The sequence below is a fragment of the Nerophis lumbriciformis genome, linkage group LG17 (genome assembly GCF_033978685.3).
Source record: "Nerophis lumbriciformis linkage group LG17, RoL_Nlum_v2.1, whole genome shotgun sequence".
NCBI lineage: Eukaryota > Metazoa > Chordata > Actinopteri > Syngnathiformes > Syngnathidae > Nerophis > Nerophis lumbriciformis.
The window spans coordinates 12,037,622-12,064,217 of record NC_084564.2 but is presented as its reverse complement, the minus strand read 5'-3'; the positions used below and the strand labels follow the sequence as shown (position 1 = coordinate 12,064,217).

At 39.3% G+C, this 26,596-nt stretch overlaps 3 protein-coding genes across 4 annotated transcripts in view; all 3 read left to right on the top strand.

Annotated features, from left to right (window-relative positions):
• Positions 1-13,437: 13,437 nt before the first annotated feature.
• On the top strand, positions 13,438-18,652 carry LOC133614502 (claudin-4-like). Of its 2 annotated transcripts, XM_061972502.1 has the most exons (2): positions 13,438-13,580; positions 17,815-18,652. In XM_061972502.1, exon 2 carries the CDS (start codon positions 17,823-17,825, stop codon positions 18,423-18,425), a length of 603 nt encoding a protein of 200 aa, XP_061828486.1. In that variant the 5' UTR covers positions 13,438-13,580; positions 17,815-17,822; the 3' UTR covers positions 18,426-18,652. The 2 variants fall into 2 exon arrangements, with proteins under 2 accessions (XP_061828486.1, XP_061828485.1); XM_061972501.1 differs by lacking the exon at positions 13,438-13,580 and having other exon boundaries at positions 17,727-18,652.
• The window catches only part of LOC133614503 (claudin-4-like), a 28,869-nt gene continuing 15,710 nt past the window's right edge, over positions 13,438-26,596 (top strand). Inside the window, exons 1-2 of the mRNA XM_061972503.1 lie at positions 13,438-13,580; positions 21,163-21,638. Coding sequence (XP_061828487.1) covers positions 21,163-21,638 — 476 coding nt within the window. The 5' untranslated portion in view covers positions 13,438-13,580. The remainder of the gene's footprint in view (positions 13,581-21,162; positions 21,639-26,596) is intronic.
• Positions 13,448-26,596, top strand: part of LOC133614501 (claudin-4-like) — a 32,233-nt gene continuing 19,084 nt past the window's right edge. The window contains exon 1 of the mRNA XM_061972500.1: positions 13,448-13,580. The gene's annotated coding sequence lies outside the window, so the exon portion shown is untranslated. The remainder of the gene's footprint in view (positions 13,581-26,596) is intronic.

The window sequence follows — 26,596 nt, the reverse complement described above, 5'->3', positions numbered from 1 at the left end:
CTGGAGAGCTGTGTGTCATTATGAGCGTTCCTCTCATTTACAAAGGTCACCTGGGGTCGTGGGTCACCATGATCACTCCGCGGGCCCCTCCCACTCCTTCCCTTTCCACACGTCACACTTCAGTGGATCCACATCAAAACCATTCAGCTTTCAACTTTTTCTACCACTTCTTGATGGCTCAGCAATATATTTGAATATGACCATTTTATAAAAGGGAGAGAAACAGGGAATGGGCAGCAACAAATAGATCAAATGAGGACATTTTGATGGGGAAAATAATAAAAACAAGGGAAATATTAAGAGAAAGGTGGAAATTAATGTTACAAGATGGGTAATCTTTTCTTTTTTTAGTTGCTTTTCATTGTGTTACTGTACAGACCAGGGGTTGGCAACCTTTAGCATACAAAACACACCTAGAGCCGTAAATGTTTAATCCCTAAAATGACGTTAACACCACCTTAATTACACGCATTTTATGAAATCCCACACTTGACAGAAAATGACTCACCCAGTATTTTTGCTCTGATCAGCTTTTTCAGCTGGGTATTTTTCTGCAAATACTATGTGTTTGTTCTGGAAATGTCCTTCAACACAAAATTTGTTAATGTTTGCTATTTTTTCCCCCACACATTAAGCAGACACGTGTGCCAACCTCGTCAACAGTAAAAGTAAATGTTTTATTCTCATTAGAATTTTTTTATGCATGATGCATAAGGGGTGTGACGTACATTTTGAGCAACAAAATATTAAAATATATTTTATTTTTATATTTCAAGATCTCTGAAATCTCCAAAGTAACAACTATTACATTTATAAAAAAAACTAAATAAATAAAAATTAAATAGATACCCTTTATTGACCTTTTGTCCCAAAGCCAAGGGCGGAGGCATAAAAGAGCCGCGGGTTGCAGATATTTTATATCATAGTAGATCACACGCAACACACCCACTAACAGTACACACTATTTTATATCTTAGTAGATCACACGCAACACACCCACTAATAGTACACACTATTTTATATCTTAGTAAATCACACGCAACACGCCCACTAATAGTACACATTATTTTATATCTTAGTAAATCACACGCAACACGCCCACAAATAGTACACACTATTTTATATCTTAGTAAATCACACGCAACACGCCCACTAATAGTACACACTATTTTATATCTTAGTAGATCACACGCAACACGCCCACTAATAGTACACACTATTTTATATCTTAGTAGATCACACGCAACACGCCCACTAATAGTACACACTATTTTATATCTTAGTAGATCACATGCAACACGCCCACTAATAGTACACATTATTTTATATCTTAGTAAATCACACGCAACACGCCCACTAATAGTACACACTATTTTATATCTTAGTAGATCACACGCAACACGCCCATTAATAGTACACACTATTTTATATCTTAGTAAATCACACACAACACGCCCACTAATAGTACACACTATTTTGTATCTTAGTAGATCACACGCAACACGCCCATTAATAGTACACACTATTTTATATCTTAGTAGATCACACGCAACACGCCCACTAATAGTACACACTATTTTATATCTTAGTAAATCACACACAACAAGCCCACTAATAGTACACACTATTTTATATCTTAGTAGATCAGACGCAACACGCCCACTAATAGTACACACTATTTTATATCTTAGTAAATCACACACAACACGCCCATTAAAAGTAAACACTATTTTATATCATAGTAGATCACACGCAACACGCCCATTAATAATACACACTATTTTATATCTTAGTAAATCACATGCAACACGCCCATTAATAGTACACACTATTTTATATCAAAGTAGATCACACACAACACGCCCACTAATAGTACACATTATTTTATATCTTAGTAAATCACATGCAACACGCCCATTAATAGTACACACTATTTTATATCAAAGTAGATCACACACAACACGCCCATTAATAGTACACATTATTTTATATCTTAGTAAATCACATGCAACACGCCCACTAATAGTACGCACTATTTTATATCAAAGTAGATCACACACAACACGCCCATTAATAGTACACATTATTTTATATCTTAGTAAATCACATGCAACACGCCCACTAATAGTACACACTATTTTATATCAAAGTAGATCACACGCAACACGCCCATTAATAGTACACACTATTTTATATCATAGTAGATCACACACAACACGCCCACTAATAGTACACATTATTTTATATCTTAGTAAATCACACGCAACACGCCCACTAATAGTACACACTATTTTATATCTTAGTAAATCACACGCAACACGCCCACTAATAGTCTATTTTATATATTGCACACATTGTTTAGCGAGAGGTATTGGGATCTTAGTTAATCAGGCCCATAATGTTAAAAAAAGACTCACCATTAATAATGATCAGTGTTAGGGAAATTACTTTAAAAAAAGTAATTAATTGCAGGTTCTCAGTACTTTCCCAAAAAGTAATTGAATTATTAACCAAGTTATTATTTAATAGATGTAATTAACTACTACAGAAAGTAATTAATGTGTTACTTTTTTAAACTTTTGTATATTTGGTGTATGCAGTTGAGAGATGTTTCATGAGAGAAGAGTGCGTTGGTGTGTGCTTTTAAAAGGCGGCGCCTGTTGCCAAGTGACGTGTTGACAGCGATTGGCCGTCTTAACTCAGCATTGGTAGTCTGCGGACTGGAAGGAGATGGTTGATGAAAGCGCCTGAAATTTTTTCACTGATAGTTCATAAAGCCATTGATCTCGCATCAATGGCTCTGTTTCTTCTTGTCCAGAAACGGGGTATTGTAGGATTATTATTCCTGGTGATTGTCACTTTATTGACTGTTCATTATTACCTCGTAGTAGTAGTAGTAGTAGTAGTAGCGCGCGTGCACATGTCGTTTGCACTAGTAAATAGTTACTTCCTGAAGTGAACTTGGTGGGATTCTAAAGCTGTCTTGATAATATTGATAATGGCGTTGTAACATACATAAAATAAATGTGTAAGATTACTCGTTACTAGAAAAACTAACCCATACTTGCCAACCTTGAGACCTCCGATTTCGGGAGGTGGGGGGTGGGGGCGTGGTTAAGAGGGGAGGAGTATATTGACAGCTAGAATTCACCAAGTCAAGTATTTCATACATATATATATATATATATATATATATATATATATATATATATATATATATATATATATATATATATATATATATATATATATATATATATATATATGTATGTATATATATATATATATATATATATATATATATATATATATATATATATATATATATATATATATATATATATATATGTATATATATATATCCTGAAAATATGCAAACAAAACTGTGTTTGGATAATTGATACTTCAAACTTGCATAAATAAATCTTAAGGAATATAACATAACTTGGCTTCTGAGAGTTTCAAAATGTAATGAATAAAATGCTAAAGTTGTTGATAAACAAGCAATTATTTTAATAATTAAATATGGTCATTTTAAATGAATTATTATGATAATTTAAAATCAATTATTTCAAATATGTTTATTTTAATGTATAATTATATGGCTGGATGTAATAAGGAGTCAGGAAAAAATACAAAGAAAAATACAATTAATTTTGATGTTTTTAGCAAAATATAGTAAAAATTTTTTTTTTTTTTTTTTTTTAATTAATAAATATATTTATTTTTAGGTAAGATAAACATAATAATACAATTTATCTCTAGTCTGGATGATTTAGTTCTTGTCACCCTGTTGTCCTCCCGTCATGAAAAAAGGCTGTCCTCACTCAGGTCCGCATGGAGCTGGAGGGGGCGTGGCTTCCAGCTCCGGCTGAAAATCAGGAGATTTTCGGGAGAATATTTGTCCCGGGAGGTTTTTGGGAGAGGCGCTGAATTTCGGGAGTCTCCCGGAAAATTCGGGAGGGTTGGCAAGTATGAACTAACCGCATTAGTAATTCCATCTGGTAATGATTCTGTTTCTCTCTGTGGGCGTTACTTTTTTTTGCTGCTCAATGGCGCCCTCTCTCCCTCTCCTATGGGGCGAGTAGGCTCAAGTTGCTGCAAACCCGAAAAATAGTCAAACACCAAAACTGCTCAAACCTCATAAAAACAATTGCACCGGTAAAATGCAAAAAATTTAAATTCTGCAATCACATAAACGCCGCAAGATTAAAAACAACTGCTTAGGGGAAAATGTTGCAAATGCCAAAAACACGCACAAACACCCACAAGGCCGGGAAGTGCAAAACAATGTAACAAACCTCAGAACACTTTCACATTGTTTGAAACAAGTCTCTTTTACAGTACGTTCAGCATTCCGGCGGGCCTCCTCCTGCCTGGAGGCACGCAACATGTTTTGCTGATGTTTATGTTGAGTTGCGAGCATCGCAGGGGGTCACTCAGACCTTCACTTAGGATTGAACATTTCACGCCTTCTCGCCATCAAAACGTCGAGAAGGGATGCTGAGCAGACCCAGCACCGCCATCTCTGAGCCGACCGACCGCAGGCCCGAAACAAGTAGATTTAACGTCCTCAAGATCGCCTTTCCATCAAATAGTACACACCATTAGTAATATTTGTTGTACTCATTACACTTCATAATAAACTCTCCCATGTCATATTTTGGGCAACAGACTGCATTAGATGCTAAATATTTATATGAAAACTAAGTAGTTTGTGGAATCTTTCTTTTATCAGACAGCACATCTCTGTGGATTATCAGAATCCAGACACAAGCTCAATCATGACAGTTATTGGCTAATGCTTCCAGTAATCCTCGGGTATTTTGGCATTTTATGGCATTTTTACGAAGCATTGCAGTGCAAAGACTGCACTTGCACTACTTTACTTGGCATGATCAGTGCACTAATACAAACCCCGTTTCCATATGAGTTGGGAAATTGTGTTAGATGTAAATATAAACGGAATACAATGATCTGCAAATCATTTTCAACCCATATTCAGTTGAATATGCTACAAAGACAACATATTTGATGTTCAAACTCATAAACGTTTTTTTTTTTTTTTGCAAATAATCATTAACTTTAGAATTTGATGCCAGCAACACGTGACAAAGAAGTTGGGAAAGGTGGCAATAAATACTGATAAAGTTGAGGAATGCTCATCAAACACTTATTTGGAACATCCCACAGGTGAACAGGCAAATTGGGAACAGGTGGGTGCCATGATTGGGTATAAAAGTAGATTCCATGAAATGCTCAGTCATTCACAAACAAGGATGGGGCGAGGGTCACCACTTTGTCAACAAATGCGTGAGCAAATTGTTGAACAGTTTAAGAAAAACCTTTCTCAACCAGCTATTGCAAGGAATTGAGGGATTTCACCATCTACGGTCCGTAATATCATCAAAGGGTTCAGAGAATTTGGAGAAATCACTGCACGTAAGCAGCTAAGCCCGTGACCTTCGATCCCTCAGGCTGTACTGCATCAACAAGCGACATCAGTGTGTAAAGGATATCACCACATGGGCTCAGGAACACTTCAGAAACCCACTGTCAGTGACTGCAGTTGGTCGCAACATCTGTAAGTGCAAGTTAAAACTCTCCTATGCAAGGCGAAAACCGTTTATCAACAACACCCAGAAACGCCGTCGGCTTCGCTGGGCCTGAGCTCATCTAAGATGGACTGATACAAAGTGGAAAAGTGTTCTGTGGTCTGACGAGTCCACATTTGAAATTGTTTTTGGAAACTGTGGACGTTGTGTCCTCCGGACCAAAGAGGAAAAGAACCATCCGGATTGTTATAGGCGCAAAGTTGAAAAGCCATCATGTGTGATGGTATGGGGGTGCATTAGTGCCCAAGGCATGGGTAACTTACACATCTGTGAAGGCGCCATTAATTCTGAAAGGTACATACAGGTTTTGGAGCAACATATGTTGCCATCCAGCAACGTTACCATGGATGCCCCTGCTTATTTCAGCAAGACAATGCCAAGCCAAGTGTTACATCAACGTGGCTTCATAGTAAAAGAGTGCGGGTACTAGACTGGCCTGCCTGTAGTCCAGACCTGTCTCCCATTGAAAATGTGTGGCGCATTATGAAGCCTAAAATACCACAACGGAGACCCCCGGACTATTGAACAACTTAAGCTGTACATCAAGCAAGAATGGGAAAGAATTCCACCTGAGAAGCTTAAAAAATGTGTCTCCTCAGTTCCCAAACGTTTACTGAGTGTTGTTAAAAGGAAAGGCCATGTAACACAGTGGTGAACATGCCCTTTCCCAACTACTTTGGCACGTGCTGCAGCCATGAAATTCTAAGTTAATTATTATTTGCTAAAAAAAATAAAGTTTATGAGTTTGAACATCAAATATCTTGTTTTTGTAGTGCATTCAACTGAATATGGGTTGAAAAGGATTTGCAAATCATTGTATTCCGTTTATATTTACATCTAACACAATTTCCCAACTCATATGGAAACAGGGTTTGTACACTGCATCATATTCATACGGCATTACACACAAATAAAGGCATTCTAAGCGGGGTGGTGGGGTGTAACAAAATGCACAGCAGGTGCAGCCTCTTGTTAAAAAAATAAATAAAATACACTGGCAGAAATGAACATGTAACCACCTGTAAAACATTCACTTGTCGTGAGAGCAGAAGCTGGTCAGACCGGTTCTCCTCACATACTGGTTTCTAACGGACTACCGTCTGATATGTATTTACGGCTCAGTTTTAACCCTTTCTTAACTCACATCTGACAAGTTAAGCTGTTTTACAAGACATATTTTTGGAGTCTATATGTGCAAGAAGTTTGTTCCAAATTTGGGATTTAACTATGTTAAAATGTCATAACACGGTTATTATTATTATTATCACAGTATTAATGAATGTACTCTAAAAGTATAGCCTACAAATTGAAATCTTTCAACAGAGTTATATATAGACATATACATATATTTATATATACATAACCACAAATAATATACTCATCTTGGCAGAAGAAAAGACAATATTGTTCTGTTTAGATGGGGTAAGGATATCGATGTGCCTTGTACTCATGTTAACATTTAAGATATCGAGATTAGCATGCCAGCTGTTTCTCTAGAAATTGATCAGTATCATCGTTAATTTATCAAAGTGTATTGTACTACTTTATATGATACCAATGTCGTGAATTTTACTGCGGCTTAAATAAACTCAAACCATGGGAAACAAATTTTTAATAATTTAATTTTGTACAAAATAACAACATTTCCAGAATTCAATCGATCAATCAATCAATCAATGTTTACTTATATAGCCCTAAATCACGAGTGTCTCAAAGGGCTGCAAAAGCCACAACGACATCGTCGGTACAGAGCCCACATAAGGGCAAGGAAAAACTCAACCCAATGGGACAATGAGAAATCTTGGAGGGGACCGCAGATGTGGGGATTAATCAATCAAAGTTTATTTCTGTGGCCCTTAATCACAAGTGTCTCAAAGGGCTTCACAAACCACAACAACATCTCCTGATCTGAACCTAAATCCGGGCAAGGGGGGGAAACTCCAAAAGCCTAAAATGGGGGAAAAAAGAAACATTGGGAAAAGGGGCCGCAGAAAAACAAAAAGGCGTATGTAGAGGTTGCCCTCTAGTGGGTTCCTCGGACCACCACACACTGCCACGAGAGCCCGGATCAGGGGTACAACACTGTTTTACTTTTCATTCAATAGTGCCAGGTTTTTGCTTTCCAGTAAAATGTCTTTTTCTGCGTCTGTGTCTCTCTCTCTCTCTCTCTGGCTCCCACTCCAACTCCAACAACGTGTCTCATGCCGGCTGCTGCTAATAAAGGCAACAGGTGATTGGATAACAAGGCCCACCTGGGCCATACACTCACCTGTCGCTGTCTTCGAGGCCGGTCCTTGCACACCCCGTTCCGCGGCAGGCCAGCAGGCCACGCCCCCCTCCACAGCGTAATGTAAGGACAAAATGTGGAATAATGATCCGAACAACATAATTTTTAAAATAATCTTTAAATATGTACACAAACTTATATTCTTATTTTATTTGTTTTGCCTTTTTTTTACAAAATGGTTAGGTTAATTTTGGGTACATCAAGGGAACAAAATGCAAACCATAAAACTGCCAGTCGTTTGAGTAAACAGCTTGTTATCTTTAAAATAACTGCTGGCAGGTAATTTTCCGATACAATTCTTGAATAAAAAAACAGAATAAAGACACAGAATACAAAATAATTAAAGGATACAAGGGGATCTGATACATTAAATATGTTAAAACTAGGGATGTCCGATAATGGGTTTTTGCCGATATTCTGATATTGTCCAACTCTTTAATTACCGATACCGATATCAACCGATATATACAGTCGTGGAATTAACACATTATTATGCCTAATTTGGACAACCAGGTATGGTGAAGATAAGGTCCTTTTAAAAAAATTAATAAAATAAAATAAGATAAATAAATTAAAAACATTTTCTTGAATAAAAAAGAAAGTAAAACAATATAAAAACAGTTACATAGAAACTAGTAATGAATGAAAATTTGTCAAATTAACTGTTAAAGGTTAGTACTATTAGTGGACCAGCAGCACGCACAATCATGTGTGCTTACGGACTGTATCCCTTGCAGACTGTATTGATATATATTGATATATAATGTAGGAACCAGAATATTAATAACAGAAAGAAACAACCCTTTTGTGTGAATTAGTGTGAGGGAAGGGAGGTTTTTTGGGTTGGTGCACTAATTGTAAGTGTATCTTGTGTTTTTTATGTTGATTTAATAAAAAATAAATAAAACGATACCGATAATAAAAAAAAACGATACCGATAATTTCCGAAATTACATTTTAAAGAATTATTAATAACAGAAAGAAACAACCCTTTTGTGTGAATGAGTGTGAATGAGTGTAAATGGGGGAAGGAGGTGTTTTGGGTTGGTGCACTAATTGTAAGTGTATCTTGTGTTTTTTATGTTGATTTAATAAAAAAATTTAAAAAACGATACTGATAATAAAAAAAACAATATTGATAATTTCCGATATTACATTTTAACGCATTTATTGGCCGATAATATTGGCAGACCGATATTATCGGACATCACTAGTTAAAACTGATCAAATGTAGGCCAAAATACGGAATTTTGTGTTATAGGTGACAAAGCAACTTAGTGTAACAGCTAATAATATATCCCTTTAACAATGAATATCTGTTATTTTTCCAAAATAAATTGGTACACCTCTACCAAAGCAAAGTTTCTGTACCAAAATAATCAGATGTGTTGCATCACCAGCTGTGACTCAAAGATGGAAACTGCTACCACACTGAAACTGTGACTCTGTCTGAGCGCCAGTCTCACTGTGATGACATCACACACACATGGCCGATACAGGAATAAACACACACACGTGTGCAATCCCTTCTCGGGTGTGCGACGTGACTCACAGCTTTTAATGTCTCTCAGCCCCAAACTGAAGGCTGGGATTGTTTGACTGAGTTTTGGTTCCTCACAGGTCGTTTGTGGAAAAAGACGTGTCGGGTCACATGACTCTGATGACCCTTTCTCTAGCCTGCTCAGTGTTCTTCACTCAGGAAGTGGAGGATGCAGGTACCGAGCTGATTGTTACCATGGTAACCGTGCCTCAGCCAGAACACACCTCCCCCTCATCAAGAGTTATTGTGTTACAGTTTTTTGCTTTGCATGACCGCACTGAATGACGCCTTTTTGCACAGCAGACAATAGGAGTGTGGCTTTTTGTATCATCGGGTCTTCATAAAGTTAAACTGTGATATGTGATATTTGAAAGCAAAGTCATTGAGGGGGGAAGTCTGGGCTTGCCTCGCCACGGCCTGCCGACACTTGTCACTCCTGACTGCCTCAGGCTCTTTCTCACAGGTTTCGAGGGCCACATTACAGAACAGTTGAAGGATGCAGGTGCCACTTTGATACATTTTCTGCCTTAAAGAGGTCATATTTTTGTACATTTAAAACACTTCCTTGTGGTCTACATAACATGTAATGGTGGTTCTTTGGTCAAAATGTTGCATAGATTATATTCTACAGACCATCTTCAAGCCGCTTTCTGACCGTCTCTTCTCTTAGCGGTCTTATTTAGGTGTCTCCACTTCAACCGCGTCTTCTCCTCGTCAGCCATGTCGTAGTTTTTAGTGCCTTCATATAGAGTCTACTGACAGATTAAAGTTAGAACTATCCACTACTTTGTATTAGAAATGGCAACAGCGGAGGATGCATGTGCATGTACGAGCCAGTCTGCTCCACAACGTGGTATTAAGAAAAAGAAGTAATTTACTGAATATTGGTACATCTCTACCATATATGGTGAAAAAAAAGGCGGAAGACAGACGGCTGCGTTGACCCTGGATCTCAGGAAACAGAGTGGACCGACACCAGCTGGACTGCTGCTGAGTGGTCCAAAGTCATGTTTTCTGACGAAAGCAAATTTTGCATTTCCTTTGGAAATCGAGGTCCCAGAGTCTGGAGGAAGACAGGAGAGGCACAGGATCCACGTTGCCTGAAGTCTAGTGTAAAGTTTCCACCATCAGTGATGGTTTGGGGTGCCATGTCATCTGCTGGTGTCGGTCCACTCTGTTTCCTGAGATCCAGGGTCAACGCAGCCGTCTACCAGCAAGTTTTAGAGCACTTCATGCTTCCTGCTGCTGACCTGCTCTATGGAGATGGAGATTTCAAGTTCCAACAGGACTTGGCGCCTGCACACAGCGCAAAATCTACCCGTGCCTGGTTTACGGACCATGGTATTTCTGTTCTAAATTGGCCCGCCAACTCCCCTGACCTTAGCCCCATAGAAAATCTGTGGGGTATTGTGAAAAGGAAGATGCAGAATGCCAGACCCAAAAACGCAGAAGAGTTGAAGGCCACTATCAGAGCAACATGGGCTCTCATAACACCTGAGCAGTGCCAGAAACTCATCGACTCCATGCCACGCCGCATTAACGCAGTAATTGAGGCAAAAGGAGCTCCAACCAAGTATTGAGTATTGTACATGCTCATATTTTTCATTTTCATACTTTTCAGTTGGCCAACATTTCTAAAAATCCCTTTTTTGTATTAGCCTTAAGTAATATTCTAATTTTGTGACACACGGAATTTTGGATTTTCATTTGTTGCCACTTCAAATCATCAAAATTAAATGAAATAAACATTTGAATGCATCAGTCTGTGTGCAATGAATAAATATAATGTACAAGTTACACCTTTTGAATGCAATTACTGAAATAAATCAAGTTTTTCAAAATATTCTAATTTACTGGCTTTTACCTGTATATACATCGATTTGTTTTTTGTTTTTAACCAATGGAACATTTCGCCTGATGCTTTTTGACCCTCAAAGGCCGCCATACTGTAGCGCACAGGTACGCCAAGAACCAGCCATGTTTAGCTTACAGCTAAAGTGACTTAGCGACACAGTTTAGAGAACAAATATACAGTTTGACGTGTTTCAAATCGGTAGAACCCACCAGACTGATTAGTGTGACAGAACTAACACTTCAACTTGATTCAAAGGAGCTACGTTAGCGCTAACGACTCAGAACGAGTAAAAACTGCCAACAAAGGTGCCGGGGACAGCTAGCTTACGTAACAACCTAACAGGTATGGCAGTGCATTCCGGGACTTGTAGTATCTGATGTATTTGACATTTATGCTCACTAAGTGGTCAGTTTAGACCCTTAATATTAAAGTTGTGTGTATTAGTACCTCTGAAGGCTAGCTAGCTATCATATTTTCAGAGAGATGGATGGATAAATAGGATAAATAACAAAGGTGAATGATACTGCAAATTTTGGTAAACGAGGAAATACAGGGAAATAATCTCTGATATTGATCATTTCTTTCTATATGTCAATTATGATTATAACCAAAATAAGTAATTATATTCAAATAATTTAAAGATTCAAGGCAAACAAGTATTTTTTATTTAATCAACATACCTATTTGTGTAAACAATTTAACAATATATAGACACCACACCACAAGACAATGTAATAATATCAACACAATAATAACAATATTCCATCCATCCATCTTCTTCCGCTTATCGGAGGTCGGGTCGCGGGGACAGCAGCCTAAGCAGGGAATCCCAGACTTCCCTCTCCCCAGCCACTTCGTCCAGCTCTTCCCCGGGGATCCCGAGGCGTTCCCAGGCCAGCCGGGAGACATAGTCTTCCCAACGTGTCCTGGGTCTTCCCCGCGGCCTCCTACCGGTTGGACGTGCCCTAAACACCTCCCTAGGGAGGCGTTTGGGTGGCATCCTGACCAGATGCCCGAACCACCTCATCTGGCTCCTCTCGATGTGGAGGAGCAGCGGCTTTATTTTGAGCTCCCCCCGGATGGCAGAACTTCTCACCCTATCTCTAAGGGAGAGCCCCGCCACCCGGCGGAGGAAACTCATTTCGACGCCTGTACCCGTGATCTTGTCCTTTCGGTCATAACCCAAAGCTCATGACCATAGGTGAGGATGGGAACGTAGATCGACCGGTAAATTGAGAGCTTTGCCTTCCGGTTCAGCTCCTTCTTCACCACAACGGACCGATACAGCGTCCGCATTACTGAAGATGCCGCACCGATCCGCCTGTCGATCTCACGATCCATTCTTCCCCCACTCGTGAACAAGACTTCTAGGTACTTGAACTCCTCCACTTGGGGCAGGGTCTCCTCCCCAACCCGGAGATGGCACTCCACCCTTTTCCGGGCGAGAACCATGGACTCGGACTTGGAGGTGCTGATTCTCATCCCAGTCGCTTCACACTCGGCTGCGAACCGATCCAGTGAGAGCTGAAGATCCTGGCTAGATGAAGCCATCAGGACCACATCTTCATATTCAGTTATACTATATACAATTGTTTGAGCAAAATAAAGTCAATTGTGCAAAAAAAATAACTAAACAAAACCAAAAACTACTCGTGGATCCAAACCAAATCCTTTCTGTATCCAATAGCTTGCAGTATTCTCTTTTTTTGTAAGAATGTTATTTTATTATTTTAAGAACACAATAAACATGGAAGAGAACTGAAACATGCCGATTTTATCATGCTGGTATCGATTCGATACGTTTTGATAGTAATGATATTTAAATCAATCTGCCCACCTTTAATAGATAGATATATTGTATTAAAACGTTATTCATATCTTTGAGTGTAACCTGCTTGAGCAAAGAGCTCTCTAATCTGACCCTGAAACCATCTCTCCTCAGAGTATTAATTGTGGACATTCCTGCCGTCCTTTAGGTTTGTGGAACCCAATCTCCACAGCCGGGCCGAAGTGGCTTTAATGTTGGATAAAAAAGAGGTATTATAGTCCACTTTTGGCTCTCAGACACTGCCTCTATTCATGTGCGGGACAATCTGCGGCTCCCCTTGCCTTTTCTGAGCATTGCCTCTCTTGTCAGATGGAATCACTTGTCCTTTGGCCTGCTGGTGTCTTCATGCTGCTGTAGAGACCCAGCGATGGACCAACAAGGACCCTGAGGGTGAAGTGTGCGTCTAGTCCTAACCGGTCTGCAGCTTCCTGAAGGCCTTCAAGTGTCGCTGAGAGGTCAGATTGATTTTTTTTCCCCCCCACTCCTTATCTTGTTTCTTCTCGCATGCTTGTGTGATTCTGTGTGGGGCTGCGCAAAAATACAAGACATTGTTTTCAATAGTTTGCAGCATTCTATGGTTTTAGATTTGTCAAGTCAAGTCAAGTCTCTACTTTATTTATATAGCACGTTTTCAACAACTTTTATATTGAACCAAAGTGCTTTACAGGTTAAAAAAGCATAGAGCAAAAAACAAACAAAGAACATAAACAATGAATGAGCTGAACAAGATAGTGCAAAAGCAATACGGTAAAAGGGGTCAAACAAAAAGTAAAAATTTGCAAAATAATAATAATAAAAGTGCCACAAATTGTAAAGAGGTTGCTAAGTAAAATGATGCTGTGTGTCAATATAAGTCAAATATTTACATACTATAGACAATGATTATACAGACTATAATATGGGGAAATGAACCCGCCAACTCTTTGAGCTCATGGTCAGATCAGCAGACAGCAAGAAGTGACAAAGGTATCTTAGTTTCTTGCACACAAGTGATATACAGCGATCTGACAATGTTGACTTATAGCCAACTATAAGGAACTCATCAAGGAGTCAACCCAGCAGGCACAAGACATTGATACAACGTTGATTAAACATACATGTCCTTAAAACTGACTTTGAAACAACGTTATAATAGTTGTATGTGTATATTAAGACAATGTTGATGTCCAATGTCGGATCCACGTCGTTGTTTTTTTTTGGAAATGACCAAATTTCAATGGTCAAATCAACATCACAACCTGACATTGAAATAAACATTGTCAAAAAGCATGTTGTTTCAACTTTGTATTTGTGTTGTAATATATTGGTTGAAAAAATGACCAAAAGTGAATGGTCAAATCAACGTCAGAACCCAACATTGATTAAACGTTGTCAAAAAGCCTGTTGATCAAACGTTAGGTTTTAGTTGCTTAACGTCAGGGCCTTATTCAACAAGTTCTCAACATTGTTTTACCGTAATGTCTTGTTCCTGCTGGGAAACTATCTAACGTATAGGTTTTGACCATTTATTGTATGTCAAGGTGTCTGTTTAAGATTACGGTGTGACGTAACAATGTGGCCCATTGTTGGGCCGCGAGCGCCCCCTATAGAGTCGCCAATAATATCTGTTCTTCAGCTGTGGTCCGTATGGCCGCAGCGGCACTCAGTTGTAATACACTTTTCCTCCATTCGTGGCAGTAATGACAATATCATACAAGCAGAAGAAGTCTGGAGCTGAAGTCCCTAGAGAAGTTTCTTAAACGCAAAAATTGCAACTAAAGTGGTAATTTGTATTTTCACTTGCGACAGTTTATTCAACAAACATTATTATTAATTTAGTTACAATGTATTTATTTTAGCACTGCATAATTATATGCAAATTAATTTTTCATCAGTTTTATGAGTCCCTTCTTTTGCAGTATATTTGATTAATATTTATTTTCATAATCAGCCTGACCTAAGCCTTGATAATAATATTTTTCATATAATTTTTCAAGGTTTATCCTGTTAGACTGCAAGTAGGTTGGATATAAATATTGAATATGATTAAAATCAAGAGTAACATTACTAATTCAGTGTTAATATTTGAGTGGGTGGGAAAGTTGGGCCCCGAGGTTAAAAAGGTTAACAACCCCTGATCTATATGAAGCAAATGCTGGAGGTTCATGGATATTCATCATTTCATTACATAACACTCATCACGGCCACAGAAATACCTTTCCACAAGCACTAGAAATGTCCTTGTCACCATAACTAAATATATTTCTGCATTTGTTCTCAACATTTGTTCTGAAACATTGGACTCATTTGACTTTATGGTATCGCCCTTAAAAATCCTAGTTCTTTCTAAACCGGTCAGTTTGCTGTCATTCTTGTACAACCACTGAGAGGCATGTTTTCATGCTATCTAAGCATTGTATAGTCCTTCAATCTTTTATTTCTTCTGCATTTTGGCAGGTTGTGCACAATTTCTTAGTAGTATAAATTTAGTAGACGATAGAGCTTTTTAATACTATTGTCATATTGTGCATGTTGATGACAAATTCAAGCTGTGTCCCGCTAATTTGACAGCGACAAATCATTTGACCACATCCCAAAAGTAATTTAGCGCCTTCGCTGGCGAGCTAGCAGCTAACGTCCCTCAACAATGTGAAGCCGCTTTTAAATCACTAATCCTCACCTCTATGGCAGCAAATAGTACCATTATCACTGGGGGACTAGAGCAAGGATTTTCAATCTGTGGTATGTGTACCACCAGTGGTCCACGGGCTCCATCAAGTGGTACGCCAAAGAATCACTTGGTTAAAGGACAATGTTTTATTTTCCTATATTCAAACACAGTGTTACTGTTCAAACTGTGTGTAATGTTGCAGTGGCCAAAAATACTATATACCTGTATACTATAGATGTTTAAAAAAGTCTGCCTTGTTTTAATGAGTATCTAGGCCTACTGCCCTACTGTATTTTAATGTTGGTTATTATGGTTGTACTTGGACAGACAAGTTTTTTCTGAGGTAGTATTTGATGAAAAAAAAGTTTGAAAACCAGTAGACTAAATGGTAAGGAATACCTAAACATGCTACACTTCACACCAGAGGATACAAAAAAGCATAGCTAGCTGCAAAGCTAAAGCTCTTGAAAGTAAACAAGGATGGGCGGATTGATACAAACATCGACAGTAATGATGATTAGATCATTATTTTTCATGACTACAAAATAGTTTTTTGTTGCTTTTGTTGTTACAAACTCAGGAAATAAAACCCAATAGTACCGTATTTTTCGGACTATATGTCGCAGTTTTTTTTCATAGTTTGGCCGGGCTCCAGTACGATTTATATGTTTTTTTTCCTTCTTTATTATGCATTTTCGGCAGGTGCGACTTATACTCCGGTGCGACTTATACTCCGAAAAATACGGTAGTTTTTGCTTTTGTTTAGTTATTTTGCACTATTGACATTGTTATACATTGTGTATGTAATAAAGGGGAATAAGGAAATAATTTGAATGTTTAATTGATATCGTCATGTTTTTCTCTGATAATGTTTGTGATCAAAAATTGAGTCTTGAAAATTTAAAATGTCAGTATTGGTATGGCCAATACTGCCCCTGTAACTATTTGGTATTGGATTGATACCCAAATGTGTAGTATTGTCCTAAACATATGTAAAGTATTCAAACAGCAGAAGAATAAGTGCTTTTTACATTTTAAATATAACATGTTAGAACAGAAAATAACCAGATATTAACAGTCAATTAGCAAGTAGATTAATAGTTCTGAGAAAATAATACAACCGCAAATGAAGCAATGTGTTACTCTGCTAACGTCAGTCAGCAGTTAAATTAGGGGCCTTTGTCATCCATCCATCCATTTTCTACCGCTTGTCCTTTTCGGGGTCGCGGGGGGTGCTGGAGCCTATCTCAGCTGCATTCGGGCGAAAGGCGGGGTACACCCTGGACAAGTCACCACCTCATCGCAGGGCCAACACAGATAGACAGACAACATTCACACTCACATTCACACACTAGGGCCAATTTAGTGTTGCCAATCAACCTATCCCCAGGTGCATGTCTTTGGAGGTGGGAGGAAGCCGGAGTACCCGGAGGGAACCCACGCAGTCACGGCGAGAACATGCAAACTCCACACAGAAAGATCCCAAGCCTGGGATTGAACTCAGGACCTTCGTATTGTGAGGCACATGCACTAACCCCTGTTCCACCGCCTTTGTCATCCGTTTTAAAATAGTTATTTTATCATTTATAACTCAAATGATTTATCATTGACATATTGGTATAGCGATATGCTGCAATATAAATCATAGGCCACATCCTAGTTGTGATCTTAATTTGGCTTTAAATAACCTGTTGATCCACCTGCTCAGAATATTACATAATATTTACTTACAAGGTGGCATTATTTGTTAGTCACATCATGTAAAGTGGAACATGTCATAACGGAAAAAGAGACGACTAGAAGGAGGGGCTGATGTTTTTTTAATCTAAAAAGTGAGTCACAGCGCGGCCAGTACACCTGCAGCATTCACCTGACATGATGACACATGCCTGTGAGGGGGGGCGTCACAGGTCTAGGTGTGTTTGGTGTATAAAAGAACTGCTCCAGCCTTGCTCAAACATTTACTCAGACGGATTTCTCCGGTTCGAATTTCAAGCGTACTTTGGTAAATCTACAGCGTTCAGTCATGGTGTCGGCAGGGTTGCAGATGCTGGGCGCCGCCTTTTGCATCATCGGTTGGATCGGGACCATTGTGGTGTGCGCTCTGCCCCAGTGGAAGGTGACGGCCTTCGTGGGCAGCAACATCGTCACGGCTCAGACGTCGTGGGAGGGCATCTGGATGAGCTGCGTGATCCAGAGCACGGGCCAGATGCAGTGTAAGGTGTACGACTCCATGCTGGCTCTGTCCCGCGACCTCCAGGCCGCCCGCGCACTCATCATCATCGCCATCATGCTGGGCGTCCTGGGCGTGCTGCTATGCCTGGCGGGGGGCAAGTGCACCAACTGTGTGAAGGATGAGAGCTCCAAGGCCAAAATCTGCGTTGCCTCTGGTGTGGTCTTCATCTTGGCGGGAGTATTGTGCCTCATCCCTGTGTCCTGGACGGCAAACACCATCATCAGGGACTTCTACAACCCGCTGACTACCGGCTCTCAGAAGAGGGAGCTTGGGGCCGCCCTCTTCATCGGATGGGGGGCCTCCGCCCTCCTTATCATAGGCGGTGCTTTCCTGTGCGCCAACTGTCCCCCGAAGGACACGTACCCCGCCAAGTACCCAGCGAGCCGCTCGTCCGCGCCCAGAGAATACATCTGAGGAAGCCAACAGGAGACTTTCACGCCGTGTCAAACATTTCAGGACTTCCTGTTTCATCAGCACCGATGAACCAGCCTGTTGACTGGAACGCAAACTTATAACGTGTTACATTTCTATTGAATTGTTAAGTTTTTTTAATGCTTTTTTTACACTCCATTTGAATTCTTACTTGTGTATTATACTGTTCAACATGTGTAAATAAAACAATTTTATCAAGAACATCAAAATTATTTCTTTGTTAAATGCTCTATTTGGAAAAAATATATATAAAAAATCTAGCTTTTATGAAAACACAAGATTGCTATGGACAATCATTTCTAAATAGTATTTGTATTTTGTATAGTATTATTAATATTAATTCTACTGTAGTACTATTATCCATCCATCATTTTCTACCGCTTGTCCCTATCGTAATAAATTAAAATACAATTTCAAAGGAAGTTTAACTTTAGGTTATTTTTCTTTAAATGATAATAAGGATTCTCTTGTTAATAGTATTGATAGGGACATACAATAAACTTGTTTATCGCTGTTAATTGGTTCCGGGCCTGACTGGTAAATTAATTTCTGCAAAGTAGGAATTTCTCATTATAAATGGAATATTTTCGTAGGTAGAACACAGAAAACTGTTTAAGACCTCTGAAATAGGTTTTTAATATTAGGAGATCTGCGTTGGCCCTGCGATGAGGTGACGACTTGTCCAGGGTGTACCCCGCCTTCCGCATGAGTGCAGCTGGGATAGGCTCCAGCATCCCCCGCGACTCCGAGAGGGACAAGCAGTAGTAAATGGATGGATGGATGGCACTCTAAACATCCACATAGTCACCTTTACACTCCTTTAATCCTTTAGTATTGCTGCCTTAGATTGAGCCAATCAGCAGCCGCGATGCTCAATGGCAAGCTCTAGTGGCCAATGCTACTGTATTGTTGATATTTTTCGTTCCATCTACCCATCCATTTTCTACCGCTTATCCCTTTCGAAGTTGCAGGGGTGGAGGACTGGAGCCTTTTCAAGCTGCACTGGTGCGGAAGGCAGGCATTTAGTAATTTTTAATGCTTGAAAATGCTTTGAAAAACAAAATAAAAAATACACGAGAGAGTAAGACCGCAAACTTCAAAGTATAGTTTATTGAAAACAATGTAACAATATATTTAGTTTTATGGTCAAACAAGTTACATTAGCAACATCATTCAACATGTCCAAAAAGGAGCAGAATGAAGCAGAGCTTATTTAATCATACTCTGAGAAAGTATTTTATTTAAAAAAATGTTTTAATTAGAGATGTCCGATAGTATCGGCCTGCCGATATTATCGGCCGATAAATGCTTTAAAATATAAACTCGGTATCGTTTTTTTTTTTTATCGGTATCGGTTTTAATTTTTTTATTATTAAATCAACATAAAAAACACTAGATACACTTACAATTAGTGCACCATCCCAAAAAACCTTCCTCCCCCATTTACACTCATTCACACAAAAGGGTTGTTTCTTTCTGTTATTAATATTCTGGTTCCTACATTATATATCAATATATATCAATACAGTCTGCAAGGGATACAGTCCGTAAGCACACATGATTGTGCGTGCTGCTGGTCCACTAATAGTACTAACCTTTAACAGTTAATTTTACTCATTTTCATTCATTACTAGTTTCTATGTAACTGTTTTTGTATTGTTTTACTTTCTTTTTTATTCAAGAAAATGTTTTTAATTTATTTATCTTATTTTATTTTATTAATTTTTTTAAAAAGGACCTTATCTTCACCATACCGGGTTGTTCAAATTAGGCATAATAATGTGTTAATTCCACGACTGTATATATCGGTATCGGTTTATATCGGTATCGGTTGATATTGTGAGTTGGACAATGTCGGAATATCGGATATCGGCAAAAAAGCCATTATCGGACATCCCTAGTTTTAATGAATCTTTGTCCACCAAGATGGAAAATTCTGTTTTGCTCACCACCACAGGAGACATACAGCACTAAAATAAAAACATTGTTTTATAAAAATGTATAATAGACACAATAGGAACAGAAGTTAGTTAAAAATAAGAATGAGCGAAAAGATAAGTTATCTAGAAAATTATCGAAAAAAACATGGAAATAGAAATTGTTCATTCTGTGGAATTATAAATAGAAATGACATTTTGCTGCAGAAAGTTGGTTCAAAAGTTTGTTTACTTCCAATATATTTTAAGTTTCACAAGTTTATAGTTGAGATAGGCTCCAGCGCCCCCCGCAACCCCGAAGGGAATAAGCGGTAGAAAATGGATGGATGGATGGAAGTTTATAGTTCCCAACCTTATGTGCACCAAATATCCTTGATTATTTCAGAATTTCAGCACTATCATAGGATCAAAGTATCCCAATGATGTCATGTGACTGACACTAACAACCCTTCCTGTTCTTAGTGCAAACACAGTAGCTGGTAAATGAAGTTGTCACACAGTTTTCTCACGTCTGTGTCCAAACAACCACAAGGATCCCTTTTTTTGTTTTGTTTAGAGAACTAGAATGGACGCCTTGTGACCTTGATGATTTGTGGCAGGTCAGCGCCGCTGAAGGTCTCCAGGCTTTTGTTTGTGTGTAAACTCCTTGCAGCCAATAGAAAAGCAGGATTCTGGTGTCACACGCCTTAATGCTGTTGTTCCGACTTCCCTAACGCAAAAGTACATAAATAGAGAATCGTGATCGTCACACTCGTCTCTAACTGGACTTGTGCTGCGCCAAGATGGTGTCTCAGGGCATTCAGATGATCGGCATCTCCCTGGCTATGATCGGCTGGTTCCTGGTCATCATCGTGTGCGCCCTCCCCATGTGGAAGGTGACAGCCTTTATTGGAGCCAACATCATCACGGCTCAGACCATCTGGCAGGGCCTGTGGATGAACTGTGTGGTGCAGAGCACGGGCCAGATGCAGTGCAAGGTCTACGACTCCATGCTGGCCCTGGCGCAGGACCTGCAAGCCGCCCGGGCCATGATCATCATCTCCATCATCACTGGGGTGTTCGGGGTCATCCTGGCCATCGCAGGCGGGAAGTGCACCAACTGTATCGAGGAGGAGCGAGCCAAGGCCAGGACGTGCATCCTCGCCGGCGCTTTGTTTATCATCTCCGGGCTTTTGTGTCTCATTCCCGTCTCCTGGTCAGCACACACCATCATCACCAACTTCTACAACCCGCTGGTGATCGCCGCCCAGCGCTACGAGCTAGGAGCAGCGTTGTACATCGGATGGGCTTCTGCCGCGCTGCTGCTGATTGGAGGCGGGCTCACATGCTGGAACTGCCCTCCCAGCTATGAAGAACATGCCCACTACGTACCCAAATTCAGGCCTGTCAAGACGGCCTCCACTTCGAGAGAATACGTCTGAACCAGTGCATCACTGCGGGGAAATTTGAAATGAAAGAAATGGCTGAAGGTTGTGAACTCCATTCTGTTTCGCTGCAACAGGAAGCATATCGGATTGACTGTCACAGCGGAATGGAATGGAGCCATCCAAAGTTGTCTGTAAACAAACAGGGAGGACATACTACCTAACATCAGAAGCCTGCTGATGGACCATTCAAAGTTGTCTGTAAACAAACATGGAGGACGACTTACCTAACATCAGGAGCCTGCTGATGGAAGCTACAATAACTAATCTGTTAGAATTTTTTTTTTTAAGCAGTCGCACTCTGTGACCAATAAAACTAAATGCTTATCTTTTGTCCTTTCACGGAATTTGCCGAAATTAAATTGTCCTGTGTGTTTTAAAGTTTGTGATTTTGTGTTTCTGTAAATAAACCATAAATGATTACACTTTCTTTCTCCCAAATGAACAAATCCAGCATACACACTGACCATATTCAAGTGTTTATGTAGCAGCTGTTAGCTGGAGAATGTATAGGTTCTTCTTTCCACCACTGAGAGGCAGCATATTACCTCCACTTTCCAGAAAAAAACTCAAGACCGGTTGATTTGCATTCCAATGATCGTCAACAAAAAAGGAACGTGTGTGTTTTTTTCCCCCGTTCCTGTTATTAATTACATATATGGACGATGATGATGTCATTGATGTGCCGATGTGTTGAAATAGATACCCTGTCTGTCATTGGCATTTTATGTCAGACTTCTTTTTGCCTCCCTGAACCATCATTCTGATGCTTATCTTTGTTGGGAACTGACAAAGTTTGGGGCTTTGTGTCACGCTTTGGGTTAAACACAGACTTATTTTCCCCATACAGTCAGAAAATGTGTCAGAACACTCAGCTTGTTTATTTGTAAAAAAAAAAAGGTAATCCTAAATTTGTTCTATACCTAATTTAAATAATTAATTTAATTATTTGTGGAATTTAAAGAGTGATAAATAAAGTATATCCTATCCTTAAGTGTACAAAGGTATTTACTTGTAAATGCACACCCACTTACCAAATAGAACACCCGTGTCAAACTCAAGGCCCGCTACATCGTTTTATGTGGCCCGTGAAAGCCTGGAAATGTTATGCATTAATAAAGCACTTTATCTTTCTTACTAAATGTATCAATTATTTTAATTTTGACAAAAAAAAATGCATGTATTGCATAGAATTGCTCTGTCTTTTAAACTTGAGAATAATCTGACCATGCAAAAAAACGTTATAACAACACAGTGGTGTCCAAAGTGCGACCCATAGGTAGTTTTGTTGGCCCAAAGCATATTGTTGGATAAAAACAAAACTGTACAAAAAAAAGAGCAAAAATTTGTGATGTAATGCGGAAGAAAAAAAAGCTACAAATTTGATATTAATAACTCAGGCGTGTCCAGACTTCTTCCACCATGGGTCTCATTCTGAAAAGGCAAAGTATGCGTATTGATTTTTTAAATAAAAATTTTATAAAAAAGGAAATTAAATATCTAATATTGAAAGACAAAACTTTGGGTCAGCTTTGTGTTATAATTATTATTCGTTATTATTGTTACATTACATTTTTTGCTCTTTTTCTTATTTTACTGTTGTTGTTTTTCCTGTGTACTAATTAATAGTAGTACACTTTGTCACCTATAACACAGAGCTGACACTAAGTTTTGTCCAACATATGAAATGTCTGTTTTTAGCTTCTTCTTTTTTTTTTTTTTACAAAATAAAAATATCAAAATGCCCCTCACATTCTTGTCCCCTTGTCTTATGATTTCAAAAACAAGTTCATCAATTTGTACATGAAAAAATTTAATAATCACATCCATAGGGAATTGTGTGTTAAGATAATGAGGCGATTATACATGACAATTCATATACTGTTAAAAAACATTAAAGGAATACTTTGAAAACACATCAGATTTCAATGGTGGAAAAAAAAAAGTCGGATATCTATACTGATATGGACAGTTTAATGTCTCAGGAACAAAAGGATGCCACATCCTTTGATGGAAATAAAAGTTTTCAGCCTACAGAGGGCTCAATGTATAGACACCCCAAAAATCAAAGTGAAAAAATGATGTGGCAGGCTCGTCCATTTTGCCTAAATTCAATTTCTGCAACTCAAAATTCTTTTCAATGTCTTGTGTGGCCCCCACATGCTTGTATGCATGCTTGACAACGTCGCGGCATGCTCCTAATGAGACGATGGATGGTGTCTTGTGGGATGTCCTCCCAGATCTGTCTAAGGGCATCAGTGAGCTCCTGTAAAGTCCGAGGAGCAACCTGGCGGCGTCTGATGGACCGAAACATTATGTCCCAGAGGTGTTCTATAGGGTTTAGATCAGGTGATCGTGAGGGCCATTCAATTGTGCCAATTCCTTCATCCTCCAGATACTGTCTGCATACTCTTGCCACATGAGGCCGGGCATTGTCGTGGACCAGGAGGAACCCAGGACCTACTGCACCAGCGTAGGGTCTGACCATGGGTGCAAGGATTTCATCCTGATACCTAATGGCAGTCAGACTGCCGTTCTCTAGCCTGTAGAGGTCTGTTCGTCCCTCCATGGAAATGCCTCCCCAGACCATCACTGACCCACCACCAAACGGGTCATGCTGAATGATGTTGCAGGCAGCATAGCGCTCTCCTTGGCTTCTCCAGACCCTTTCACGTCTATTACAGGTGCTCAGGGTAAACCTGCTCTCATCTGTGAAAAGCACAGGGCGCCAGTGGCGGACTTGCCAATTCTGGTGTTCTATGGCAAATGCCAATCGAGCTCCACGGTTCTGAGCAGTGAGCACAGGGCACACTACAGGACGTCGTGCCCTGAGGCCACCCTCGTAAAGGCTGTTTCTGACTGTTTGGGCAGAGACATTCACACCAGTAGCCTGCTGGAGGTCATTCTGTAGGGCTCGGGCAGTGCTCAAGCTGTTCCTCCTTGCACAAAGCAGCAGATATCGGTCCTGCTGATGGGATGAAGACCGTCTACGTCTACCGTCTCCTAGAGTAACTGCCTGTCTCCTGGAATCTCCTCCATGCTCTGGAGATTGTACTGGGAGACACATCAAATCTTCTTGCAACAGCACGCATGGATGTGCCATCCTGGAGGAGTAGGACAATCTGTGCAACTTCAGGAAGGTTAAGAAATCGCCTCATGCTCCCAGTCGTGATAATGACTCTAGCTAAAGCCAACACTTGTGGAAAAACAGTTAAAAAAGATCAAGAGGGAGGAACTTGAAATGGCCTCCACCTGCAAAACCAGTCCTGTTTTGGGGGCCATCTCGTTGTTGCCCCTCTAGTGCACCTGTTGTTAATTCCATCAACACCAATGCAGCTGAAACTGATTAACAACCCCCTCTGCCACGTACCTGACCAAAACCTTATCAGAAAAGTGCAATTGAATTCATGCCATACCCTGATAAAAAACTGTTCCTTTAATTTTTTTGAGCAGTATATTCAATGCAGCCGTAACTGCAATGTGGCACTCAATGAAAACAAGTTTGATACCCCTGCAATAGAAGGACACAAGACTGGAGAGTTTCAAGGGGGGCTGTTGGTCAAGTCCCCCATTGTTGAACAGTGTCAATGTTAAATCCCCCATTAGTGTTAGTTTCTTTAATTTCAAATGCTACAATATTATACAACTTGAAAATATTGTACCAGGAAACAAGCTCAACTTCACGAATATGAATTTGGCTATGCATTTGATTGTTATATTTTTTTTTTTTTTTACATACACTGTAAATAAAAATCTGTATATTTTGCAGTAAAAAACTGGCAACTCAGTCACCAGGATTTGTAAAATATACAGTGTTTTCAAAACATATTACGATAAATGCAATAACAGTACCACTTTTTTTTAACGGGGAAAAAATGGTGGCTTAGTCGCCCGAAATGTACTCTAAAATTGACGGTGGTTTATACAGCATATTACTGTAAATGAAAAAACTGTCGCACTGTTTTATTTTTCATTCTGGCAACAGAGCTACCCGTTTTTTAAAGTAAAACATGTGGTAGAGTTTTTCCATTTTACAGTAATACACTGTAAAAACAAAAACTTAAATTTTACGGTAAAAAAAACTGGAAGCTCAGTCGTCAGAATTTTGCCATAAAAACAGTGGTAGAGTTTTTTTCAATTTAAAGTAATATGCTGCAATTCCCACTGTAATTTTTACAGTAATTGTTACAGTGTACAATTTCATGGATAACTTGCTTTGAATTCAAAAGTCAAGCAGATATTTAAGTATTTGTTTTTATTGTAACAAAAACTGTATGCAATTTCATGCAGTACATGTTTTTTCCTGTCAAAATGGAAAGAACGAATGCATTCAATAAGACAAGATAAGGGACTCTATTGACGCATATTATTTCCAGGCATTCATGGGCCAGATTAAATATTGTGGCGGGCCAGATTTGGCCCCCGAGCCTTAAATTTTCCATCTGTGCTTTAGAGCAGTGGTCCCCAACCACCGGGCCGCGGCCCGGTACCGGTCCGTGGATCGATTGGTACCGGGCCGCACAAGAAATAAAAAATAAAAATATTTTTTTTAATTTTTTTTTAAATTAAATTAACATAAAAAACAAAAGATACACTTACAATTAGTGCACCAACCCAAAAAAACGACCTCTCCCATTTACTCTCATTGGCACAAAAGGGTTGTTTCTTTCTGTTATTAATATTTCTGGTTCCTACATTATATATCAATATAGATCAATACAGTCTGCAGGGATACAGTCCGTAAGCACACATGATTCTATTTCTTTATGACAAAAAAAATATATTCAAGCGT

Bases quoted from the DNA above. Each gene is read 5' to 3' on its own strand.
- LOC133614502 (XM_061972501.1), top strand. From the start codon at position 17,802: ATGGTGTCGGCAGGGTTGCAGATGCTGGGCGCCGCCTTTTGCATCATC.